This window comes from Scyliorhinus torazame, chromosome 12 (genome assembly GCF_047496885.1).
Source record: "Scyliorhinus torazame isolate Kashiwa2021f chromosome 12, sScyTor2.1, whole genome shotgun sequence".
Taxonomy (NCBI): domain Eukaryota; kingdom Metazoa; phylum Chordata; class Chondrichthyes; order Carcharhiniformes; family Scyliorhinidae; genus Scyliorhinus; species Scyliorhinus torazame.
In genome coordinates, this window is record NC_092718.1 from 161,858,244 (window position 1) to 161,870,326 (window position 12,083).

The 12,083-nt window shown below is 46.5% G+C and overlaps 1 protein-coding gene across 4 annotated transcripts in view; it reads right to left on the reverse strand.

Moving 5' to 3' along the window:
- pom121 (POM121 transmembrane nucleoporin) overlaps positions 1-12,083 on the reverse strand; it is a 105,453-nt gene that overhangs the window by 30,905 nt on the left and 62,465 nt on the right. For all 4 annotated transcript variants that reach the window (XM_072469311.1, XM_072469313.1, XM_072469312.1 and 1 more), the window contains exons 9-10: positions 7,921-8,023; positions 6,159-6,350 (exon numbers count right to left, since the gene is read on the reverse strand). In XM_072469311.1, coding sequence (XP_072325412.1) covers positions 6,159-6,350; positions 7,921-8,023 — 295 coding nt within the window. The remainder of the gene's footprint in view (positions 1-6,158; positions 6,351-7,920; positions 8,024-12,083) is intronic.

Genomic DNA, 12,083 nt, shown 5'->3' on the forward strand with positions numbered 1-12,083 from the left:
TAATTTCCCTACCACTACCGGATTATCCTGGCTATCCTTCTTAAACAGAGGAACAACATTGGCTATTCTCCAGTCCTCCGGGACATCACCTGAAGACAGTGAGGATCCAAAGATTTCTGTCAAGGCCTCAGCAATTTCCTCTCTCGCCTCCTTCAGTATTTTGGGATAGATCCCATCAGGCCCTGGGGACTTATCTACCTTAATATTTTTCAAGACGCCCAACACCTCGTCTTTTTGGATCTCAATGTGACCCAGGCTATCTGCACACCCTTCTCCAGACTCTAAACCTTACCGTGGGCAGCACGGTAGCATAGTGGATAGCACAATTGCTTCACAGCTCCAAGGTCCCAGGTTCGATTCCCGGCTTGGGTCACTGTCTGTGCGGAGTCTGCACATCCTCCCCGTGTCTGCGTGGGTTTCCTCCGGGTGCTCCGGTTTCCTCCCACAGTCCAAAGATGTGCAGGTTGGGTGGATTGGCCGTGCTAAATTGCACTTAGTGTCCAAAATTGCCCTTTGTGTTGGGTGGGGTTACTGGGTTATGGGGATGGGGTGGAGGTGTGGACCTTGGGTAGGGTGCTCTTTCCAAGAGCCAGTGCAGACTCGATGGGCCGAATGGCCTCCTTCTGCACTGTAAATTCTATGAATCTATGACTCAACATCCACCAATTCCTTCTCTTTGGTGAACACTGATACAAAGTATTCATTTAGTACCTCACCCATTTCCTCTGGCTCCAACACATCGATTCCCTTGCCTATCCTTCAGTGGGCCAACCCTTTCCCTGGCTACCCTCTTGCTTTGTACGTGTAAAAAGCCTTGGGATTTTCCTTAACCCTATTTGCCAATGACTTTTCGTGACCCCTTCTAGCCCTCCTGGCTCCTTGCTTAAGTCAACTGCAGGAGGCCCAGATCTGAAACAAATCCCAAATGCAGAACTCATTCTTGTGGCAGAATTGCTTCAAAGACTGATGGTTAGAAGTAATAATAAGTAATTTAATAGAATCTAATTATTTTGGGGTTGTCAGTTATGCAAGGTCGCAGGCCAACACATTACAGTCGGAACAGGTAGCAAATTATAGTTCACTCTCCACAATACGGAACTCAGCACCCACCCCTGCAATAATAATTCACATTATATAGTGGTGTTAATATGGCAAAACATCCCCCCCGGACTGGAGGCCTGGGTAAACGATATGGCGGGGTTTATTAAACTGGAGCAGATAAAGTTTGCCCTGAGAGGATCGGCTCAAGGGTTCACCAGGCGGTGGCAGCCATTTCTCGACTACCTAGGGGAACGTTAGAGGGAAGACGGATGACCAGCAGCAGCAACCCAGGGGGGAGGGGGGGAGGCAGTTGAGTATAGGTCAATAGAAGACGAGGTTTTGTTACTTGTATATTATTACTACTATTATTATTATTGTTAAAAAGTTTTAAAATTTCTGTTTTGTTACTGTTATCGTTTCGCTTGTTTTGTAAGCGGGAAAAATGTTGCTCAGGGAAAAAAATTTCAATAAAATATATATTTTTAAAAAAAATATGGCAAAACATCTCTGGACGCTCTATAAGAGCATTATTAAACAAAATCTGACACCAAGCCACATTAGGACAAGTATCTGAAAATTTGCTCAATGTTACAACACAGGTGGTGGCCATTCAGCCCTTCGTGCCCTTTCTATTCACCAGTCTTTCCCAAGAGCCTTGCAAATCTTTTCCGTTCAAATTAATACAATCCTTTTTCAAAGTTACTATTGCATCTGCTTCGCTTTCAGGCAGTATATTTGGACCATAACTCTGTGTAAAATAAAATGCTTCACCTCTGGTTCTTTCGACATTTATCTCAAATCTGTGCCTTCTGGTTACCAACCCTTCTGCCACTGGAAACAATTTCTCCTCATACACTTCACTTAAATAACTCATGAACATCCCTATCAAATCTCCATTTAACTTGCGTTACTCCAAGGAGAACTCCAGATTCTCTCATCTCACCATGTGACAGATCTCTCACCCTGCCATGATTCCAATAAACCTCTCCTGTAACCTCTTCAAGGGGAAGCAATTTATTTCAAAGTGTAGTGCTCAGAATTGTACACAATTCTCCAGCTGAGGCCTAACCAGTGTTTGATAAGGTTCAGCCTAACTTCCTTGTTTTTGTGCTCCATGCCTGTATTTAAAAAGCCAAGGATCCCATGTTTTTTTTGTAGCTTTCTCAACTTGGTCTACGCCCTTCAAAGATTTGTGTACATACATTCACAGGTCTCTCCGTTCCGTCAACTCCCTCAAAACTGTACAATTTACTTATATTCCAGCTTCTCTTTCTTCTCAACAAATTATTTTATTTCAGAATTCTATTAGATTTCATCTGGCACAGAACATAGAATTTACAGTGCAGGAGGCCATTCGGCCCATCGAGTCTGCACCAGCCCTTACAAGGAGCACCCTACTCAAGCCCACGTATCGACCCTATCCGCAGAACCCCCACTTAACCTTTTTGGACACGAAGAGCAATTTAGCATGGCCAATCCACCTAACCCGCACATCTTTGGACTGTGGGAGGAAACCTACGCAGACACGGGGAGAACATGCAGATTCTGCAGTGACCCAGGCAGGAATCGAACCTGGGACCTTGGAACTGTGAAGCAACTGTGCTAACCACTATGCTATCATGCTGTCCCGATGCTACATGCCCATTTTATCAATGTCCTCCTGAAGACTATTCTCAGTGGGCTAAGCAGCTGGTTTGTGATGCAGAACAAGGCCAGCAGCGCGGGTTCAATTTCCGTACCAGCTGAGAATTCTGAATTCTCCCTCCGTGTACCCGAACAGGCGCCGGAATGTGGTGACTAGGGGCTTTTCACAGTAACTTCATTGCGGTGTTAATGTAAGCCAACTTGTGACAATATAGGTTATTTATCTTTTTATTTTAACTAGAATGTGCAAACGCCACACGGACAGTGACCCAGAGCAGGGGTCAATCCTGGGACCTCGGTGCCGTGAGGCAGCAAAGCTAAGAAAAATACTTTTCACTGTACTTCGGTACACGTGGCAATAAATCAATCAATCAATAAGGTATTGTTTTAAGTGTGTTTAATTGAATGTTTCTGTACCTGGAAGGTTAGAAGTTAGATGAAATGAAAAATCGCTTATTGTCACAAGTAGGCTTCAAATGAAGTTACTGTGAAAAGCCCCGAGTCGCCACATTCCGGCGCCTGTTCGGGGAGGCTGTTACGAGATTCATGCTGGGCAATGGTGTTTGTATGTATGGGGGTTGGTTTAAGTTCCAACAGTATTGTGCTCAGAGAGAGCTATGGTGTGAAGAATAAAAGGCATAAGCATACGGGTGTGGCTTAGAACAAAGAGCAAAACAGCACAGAAACAGGCTCTTTGACCCACCAAACCTGCGCCGACCATGGTACCTGCCCAAACTAAAACCGCCTGCACTTACAGAGTCCATATCCTTCCATTCCCACCCTATTCATATATTTGTCTAGATGCCCCTTAAATGCAGCTTTTGTACCTGCTCCCACCTCCCCAGGAAGTACGTTCCATATATTTACCACCCTCATGTAAAACATTTGCCTCGCACATCAGTTCTAAACTTTTCCCCATGCACTTTAAACCAATGTCTCCTGGTACTTGACTCTCCTACCCTAGGAAGGCTAGAAAGGGATCATCTTTTACTAAAAGAAAAGCCATACCATGGAGTAATGGTTAAGAAAACAAGTGCAGAGTCCTGAAGAGCAGCTGATCATGGAAATGAGAGAAATAAAGAGAGGTTTCTAAAAAGTCTGAGGTTAAGGGTACGAGAATAGAGCACTGTTCAGTGAAGACAGACCAAGCATGAAGAAGGCTGAGATGACAAAAAGATATCCAAAGTCATTTTCAAGTTTCTAAGATTTTACTGTGAAACATGAGTTGAAATAACCATGGAAATCGGTGGCTGGATCTCGGAGTTTGTGTAAAAGTAGTGAAAAGACAAAGTAAAAAGGGGTGGGGTAAAATCCTGGACTGGATTCAGTGTTAAAAATGGAATTAAAGCTTTGTTTTAAAGTGAAATTTTAAAACCTGGACTGGATTTTGGAATGCAAACCACCAAGGGAAAATATTATTATAAGAACATAAGAACTAGGAGCAGGAGTAGGCCATCTGGCCCCTCGAGCCTGCTCCGCCGTTCAATGAGATCATGGCTGACCTTTTGTGGACTCAGCTCCACTTTCCGGCCCGAACACCATAACCCTTAATCCCTTTATTCTTCAAAAAACTATCTTTATCTTAAAAACATTTAATGAAGGAGCCTCAACTGCGCCACTGGGCAAGGAATTCAATAGATTCACAACTCTTTAGGTGAAGAAGTTCCTCCTAGGTCAGACTTAAATCTGCTTCCCCTTATTTGGAGGCTATGTCCCCTAGTTCTGCTTTCACCCGCCAGTGGAAACAACCTGCCCGCATCTATCCTATCTATTCCCTTCATAATTTATGTTTCTATAAGATCCCCCGCATGCTTCGAAATTCCGAGTACAGTCCCAGTCTACTCAACCTCTCCTCGTAATCCAACCCCCTCAACTCTGGGATTAACCTAGTGAATCTCCTCTGCACACCCTCCAGTGCCAGTACGTCCTTTCTCAGGTAAGGAGACCAAAACTGAACACAATACTCCAGGTGTGGCCTCACTAACACCTTATACAATTGCAGCATAACCTCCCTAGTCTTAAACTCCATCCCTCTAGCAATGAAGGACAAAACTCCATTTGCCTTCTTAATCACCTGTTGCACCTGTAAACCAGCTTTTTGCGACTCATGCACTAGCACACCCAGGTGTCTCTGCACAGCAGCATGTTTTAATATTTTATCATTTAAATAATAATCCCTTTAGCTGTTATTCCTACCAAAATGGATAACCTCACATTTGTCAACATTGTATTCCATCTGCCAGACCCTAGCCCACTCACGTAACCTATCCAAATCCCTGTGCATACTTCCAGTATCCTCTGCACTTTTTGCTTTACCACTCATCTTCGTGTCGTCTGCAAACTTGGACACATTGCCCTTGGTCCCAAACTCCAAATCATCTATGTAAATTGTGAACAATTGTGGGCACAACACTGATCCCTGAGAGACACCACTAGCTACTGATTGCCAACCAGGGAAACACCCATTAATCCCCACTCTTTGCTTTCTATTAATTAACCAGGCCTCTATCCAAGCTACTACTTTACCCTTAATACCATGCATTTTTATCTTATGCAGCAACCTTGTGTGGCACCTCGTCAAAAGCTTTTTGGAAATCCAGATATACCACATCCATTGGCTCCCCGTTATCTATCGCACTGGTAATGTCCTCAAACAATTCCACTAAATTAGTTAGGCACGACCTGTCCTTTATGAACCCATGCTGCATCTGCCAAATGGGACAATTTCCATCCAGATGCCTCGCTATTTCTTCCTTGATGATAGATTCCAGCATCTTCCCTACTACCGAAGTTAAGCTAACTTGCCTATAATTACCCGCTTTCTGCCTCCCTCCTTTTTAAAACAGTGTTTATGAGATTAGATTTTAAAGCATGTTTTTCAGTGGAGTTTGGAAACTCTCATGTTCACCTGGTGGGCATTCTGAGGAGAAAACCACAGACACTAATTTGGGTTCAGAGCAGAATATGTGTATTTGACCAAAGACAATTTGCTTAAAAGGGACTTTGTAATTTGTGTTAATCTTAAAATCGATGTGTATTTGTTAAGCTAAGGGGCAAGTAAAGGAGTATTGTATAATAATCCAACGTTTCATGTTTAATAAATGTTTTTTTTTCTTGTTACAACTAATTAGCGGGCCTGCCACTCTGTTCCTCCACGTTTTATAAAAAACAGGTAAAAGTTACGGTCTTTTGAGCCAGGGTTCCATTCTGGAATCTTCCCATCCAGTAATATCATCTGGGATCGTAACAATAAAGCTGTCCAAACTTATATCTGCACATCACTAGACTATGTTGAATAATTAGGCTAGTGGAGAAAAGGATTCTGGCTGTACCCATAAACGACTCAATCCGCCTAATGGTTCTTAAGTTATTGCACTGACACTTGGAATAAATATCTTCTTTGAACCTTTGTACACATACTGCAGCAAAACTAAGCAGTTGGACGCTTTCAGCACATGCCCATTATTACACACCTGAATTGGTAACTGAATTTGTGCAGTTCTGCAGCTTCTTCAAACTGGCCAGCAGAGGGTTGGAGACAATAGCAGAAACGGAGGTGGAAGTGGCTGTTGGGTCAGCCGAGCTTTCTTCTGCTGGGGCAGTAAGTGCTATCGACAATGAGGGTGCTGTTGCTGTCGTCACAGGTGCTGGCAACTTTGAAGGCTCTGTTAACAGCAAGAAACATAATTTAAATCTCATCAATAACATGTGCAAAAGTGTCAATGAGCTTTAATAGGCAAAGAGTAGACTTTATATGGTCATGCCCAATTAGGAGAAAGCAGGTTGTATGCATCATTGTATCAAAAATGTGTTCAAACCACAACATAAAAGATAATTATAAAAACTGACTGTAAATGGAAGTCTGAGAGTTAAGTATGGGATCCTGTTGCTGAATGACTTATGATTTCTGAAGAGCAATTCTCATCTTACGATGGGATGAATGATACCAAATGATAAAAACTCCCTTTTTTGCCTTCAGTGACCGTTTGGATGCATACCATGGAGCCGAAAGGGTAACAACTTATTTAAATCAATGTTAATAATACTTGGAAAACTGAATCATGTGCAGCTTCCTTCAGGCTCAGGGGATGCCAGGTTGCTGATATGAACTAAGCTCAAGAGTGAATGTTCCATCAATGAGATAACTTTTAAAAGCAGGCCTTTCCAAACTTTAAACAAGACAAACCAATCAGCAAAGCAGGCCTTTCCAAACCTCCAAACTTTAAACAAGACAAACCAATCAGCAAGGAATGAAAGGGAACTGATGGCCTGATGAATTACACATGGCTGAAGGCTGTAATTGGGACAGTGCTGTTCAGTATTGGAGTTGCTCCCTTCATTACACAGAGAATCTTGGGAATGTTTAACTGGGCTCAAGGTATTTTCTAAGACCCCTGGAATTGAAGAATTGGAGGCAGTGATTACACAATCATTATAAAGAATATTCGAAGTTCCCCAAAGGTAGTCAAAAATAAATACAGTTCCTGGTATGGCAGCAAGTCACAAAGACCAACACTTCTCAAGTTCCATCTGTGATCTTTGTATTGGTACCTGACCTCAAACAGGCAGAGGATAGGTAGCTACGAGGGTCAATAGCTCTGGGCTATGGTAAAAGACAACCAAGGCCCTTGGTCCTACTCAGTATCTCGTAATCTCCATTGCAAATGTACTGGATGAGCACAGGAGGAGGCTCAGCTTTATTATCCATGGCTAAATAGAATTTGTGATGTTCTTGTCGGATTGCCTGATTTATATTACAGGAACACTTTTATCTAAAGCTATAACCGATTTAAACATTCAGTGTGGGACAAAGATATACAAAACAACAGATGAATAATAGTATGATCATGCACAAGCAACCTCTCTCTCCCAGCTCTCCAGTCAGTCTGAGGTCACCTGACTCTAACATTCACTTATATACTTATGAGACTCCTAGTGGTCATTCGGTGAATTACAAAACAACCTTGATATCGCCACGGAATTCACTTTGCTCACCCGGAAAATGGCCTTCTGAGGTAGAGAGCACCCAGCATCCATTTAACTGCCCCCGCCTCCCCAAGTGAGGAGAGAAAAAGTGTGTGCTTTAAATGTTGATGCAGCTTTACTGTAATGGTCATTTTTAAACACAACAGTGCAAAATCAGGTTATAAACAAAGGCATAGGTCTGAAATGTCATGAAGTTTGACGAGTTGTCACAAAAGATGAGGACAATCTTCACCCCATATTTTGCCTTACCTTCCTTTTCCTGCAATGCTTTTTTAATTCTATCAAGACCTGCTTTCTTTTCAGACTCCACATCATCCGCTGTGATGGTATACCCAAGCTCTAGTGGAGGATGCTGCAGGAAAGAGGCAATCAGTTAGCAGCGCAGTCATGTATTCATTCATTTTTGCAGCAAATTGAAAGAGGTAATGCTGCTGTTCCAGTGCCAGACCAGAGCCAAATTTATGTTAGGAAACTGGGCGATACCCCAACAATTTTTCAATTTGTTAAACTGTGAGGAAAGGATACTTCGTTCCAGGAGTGATTTCTACTGACAAATGGGCGTCTTTTATATTAAAGCAATCTTTGTTACTAACACAGGATTAACCACATTAACATCAGTGTAGTGAACTACCAGGGTCTAGCTTTTAGGCCTGATTAAAATTGGCCATTTTAAGTTAAAGAATTGGTCACTTTAAGACAAACCACTTCAGCAAACAGCCTCATGGGAATTCAGGGCTGGCCAAGTTCAAATACACGAGAGGTCAGTCAGGCTGCCCTGTCAATCGGTCATCAAGAGATAATGAATTTGATTGATATGCACCGGCCTATTGTTGCAAACCCAGGCCGGGCCAGACTCTCGGGTGCCTAGAGTTCCCGCTGTCACCTTATTTGGCAAGGTATACGTTCAGACACGACAATGCCCAGGGCCCAGGTGACCTGTCAATGGGGCACCAATCGGATCTTGGGATACTAAAAGCCCTTTTCGATACCCCATTGGCAAAAGGGCACAGGAAGTGGGAAAAGGACACAAAACCAGAGGAGCGTAAAAACAGTCACTCCAGATCGCTCGGCAGCAAAGACGCGGCGTGGGAGGTGACCTTGACTAGATCAGATATGGAAGGGGCGGGGGGAAGGGGGGGGCGGGGGGAAGGGGTGGCTGGGAGGGAGGGAAGGGTGGCTGGGAGGGAGGGAAGGGTGGCTGGGAGGGAGGGAAGGGTGGCTGGGAGGGAGGGAAGGGTGGCTGGGAGGGAGGGAAGGGTGGCTGGGAGGGAGGGAAGGGTGGCTGGGAGGGAGGGAAGGGTGGCTGGGAGGGAGGGAAGGGTGGCTGGGAGGGAGGGAAGGGTGGCTGGGAGGGAGGGAAGGGTGGCTGGGAGGGAGGGAAGGGTGGCTGGGAGGGAGGGAAGGGTGGCTGGGAGGGAGGGAAGGGTGGCTGGGAGGGAGGGAAGGGTGGCTGGGAGGGAGGGAAGGGTGGCTGGGAGGGAGGGAAGGGTGGCTGGGAGGGAGGGAAGGGTGGCTGGGAGGGAGGGAAGGGTGGCTGGGAGGGAGGGAAGGGTGGCTGGGAGGGAGGGAAGGGTGGCTGGGAGGGAGGGAAGGGTGGCTGGGAGGGAGGGAAGGGTGGCTGGGAGGGAGGGAAGGGTGGCTGGGAGGGAGGGAAGGGTGGCTGGGAGGGAGGGAAGGGTGGCTGGGAGGGAGGGAAGGGTGGCTGGGAGGGAGGGAAGGGTGGCTGGGAGGGAGGGAAGGGTGGCTGGGAGGGAGGGAAGGGTGGCTGGGAGGGAGGGAAGGGTGGCTGGGAGGGAGGGAAGGGTGGCTGGGAGGGAGGGAAGGGTGGCTGGGAGGGAGGGAAGGGTGGCTGGGAGGGAGGGAAGGGTGGCTGGGAGGGAGGGAAGGGTGGCTGGGAGGGAGGGAAGGGTGGCTGGGAGGGAGGGAAGGGTGGCTGGGAGGGAGGGAAGGGTGGCTGGGAGGGAGGGAAGGGTGGCTGGGAGGGAGGGAAGGGTGGCTGGGAGGGAGGGAAGGGTGGCTGGGAGGGAGGGAAGGGTGGCTGGGAGGGAGGGAAGGGTGGCTGGGAGGGAGGGAAGGGTGGCTGGGAGGGAGGGAAGGGTGGCTGGGAGGGAGGGAAGGGTGGCTGGGAGGGAGGGAAGGGTGGCTGGGAGGGAGGGAAGGGTGGCTGGGAGGGAGGGAAGGGTGGCTGGGAGGGAGGGAAGGGTGGCTGGGAGGGAGGGAAGGGTGGCTGGGAGGGAGGGAAGGGTGGCTGGGAGGGAGGGAAGGGTGGCTGGGAGGGAGGGAAGGGTGGCTGGGAGGGAGGGAAGGGTGGCTGGGAGGGAGGGAAGGGTGGCTGGGAGGGAGGGAAGGGTGGCTGGGAGGGAGGGAAGGGTGGCTGGGTGGGAGGGAAGGGTGGCTGGGTGGGAGGGAAGGGTGGCTGGGAGGGAGGGAAGGGTGGCTGGGAGGGAGGGAAGGGTGGCTGGGAGGGGGAAGGGTGGCTGGGAGGGAGGGAAGGGTGGCTGGGAGGGAGGGAAGGGTGGCTGGGAGGGAAGGAAGGGTGGCTGGGAGTGAAGGAAGGGTGGCTGGGAGGGCGGGAAGGAAGGGTGGCTGGGAGGGAGGGAAGGAAGGGTGGCTGGGAGGGAAGGAAGGGTGGCTGGGAGGGAAGGAAGGGTGGCTGGGAGGGAAGGAAGGGTGGCTGGGAGGGAAGGAAGGGTGGCTGGGAGGGAAGGAAGGGTGGCTGGGAGGGAAGGAAGGGTGGCTGGGAGGGAAGGAAGGGTGGCTGGGAGGGAAGGAAGGGTGGCTGGGAGGGGAGGAAGGGTGGCTTGGAGGGTGGGGAGGAAGAGCGAGAACCACCTTCGTGAAGATGGTCCAGAGCAATTCCAGCAATCTGACCCATAGCCGACCAAGCCATCTTTACAGGTAGTATACACTGATCTTGGGTGCCTCTAGTAATTTATGGGTAATGTAAGGATTAATTGTGTTTAATAAATGTCTTTGAATTTTGAACTTATGTTTGTGGTTTATTTCCCCATAACTAAAAACACCCTGGGTAGAACCTTTGACTAAGTAAACTGGTCAAAAGTATCTGAGGTTTTACAGATTCAAAAACAGAATATAGCTTTTTAATAAACAGTTAAACATTTCTTAAAATAAAAGGAAATATTTTAATTACTAACCTGTACCTTCTCCATTCTCCAATTAACCAAATGCCCATTACAGATCAAAAAACCCTTGTAAATAAAGTTAGCAAACACATGAATACTTGCTGTACTAATGTATAGAGATTTCCTTTCCGAAAAGTAGAGACACACCCTTTCAGGAGCAACTTGTAAATCCTTCTGCCTGTCAGACTCTTGCTCAACCAGTCAGCATTTGGCAAAACTTTTAGAGTACTGAATTCATTTTTTCCAATTAAGGGGCAATTTAGCGTGGCCAATCGACCAACACTGCACATCTTTGGGTTGTTTGTGCGAAACCCACGCCAACACGGAGAGAATGTGCAAACTCCACACGGACAGTGACCCAGAGCCGGGATCGAACTTGGGTCCTCAGCGCCGTGAGGCAGCAATGCAAACCACTGCGCCACCATGCTGCCTGCATTTGGCAAAACTGCTGCTCAACTTAAAAACTCCCAGCTGACTGCCGAAAGTATATCAAACTGCCAAACTACAGGCAGAGCAGGTTTGTCCCATTAATTATATAATCTTTTTTTACTCACAGATCCTTGACCTGCTTACCCAAGCTGAAACACAATGTCTGAAATTATCTACACTCCAGGGAATCTCCAGAAATCATAACAAAGTTCCATAAGTCATCTCTTTGTAAACAAGTACATGGTTGCAATGAATGATTATCTTACTTTTACAACACCTTAATTGCATCATTTGTAGATACAAGCCTGCCTGCATGTTAAACCAGTATTTTTAACCATATTACTGCAGCAGATATATATAATACAGTCCATATAAAAAATTCCTACATTCGTCACACTGTTAAAAGTACAAGTCGTGAGGGGAGCATAATGTTATTTTACAGGCATCAGAGTGTCAATTCACTGTAAAATAAAAGCAAAATACTATAGATTCTGAAGATCTGAAATAAAACAATAGACACTGGAAAAACGCAAAAGGTCCGGCAGCATTTGTGGAGAGAGAAAGAAAATTAACATTTCAATACGACTCTTTTTCGGAACGGTTAACTCTTTTGCTCATTCAGACCTGTCGAGTTCTTCCAGCACCTTTTGTTTCGTCTCAATTTTGCTCAGCTGGCAGCATGAACACCCAGAGTTAGAAGGTTGTGCAGGTTCAAATCCCGGACTCGGACAAATAATTTAGAATACTCCAGTGTAGTGCCGAAGGAGTGATACACTGTTGGAACTGCCATTTGAAGATCAAATTAAACCAAGGCATGCTCAGTCCCGTCGGCTGAATGCA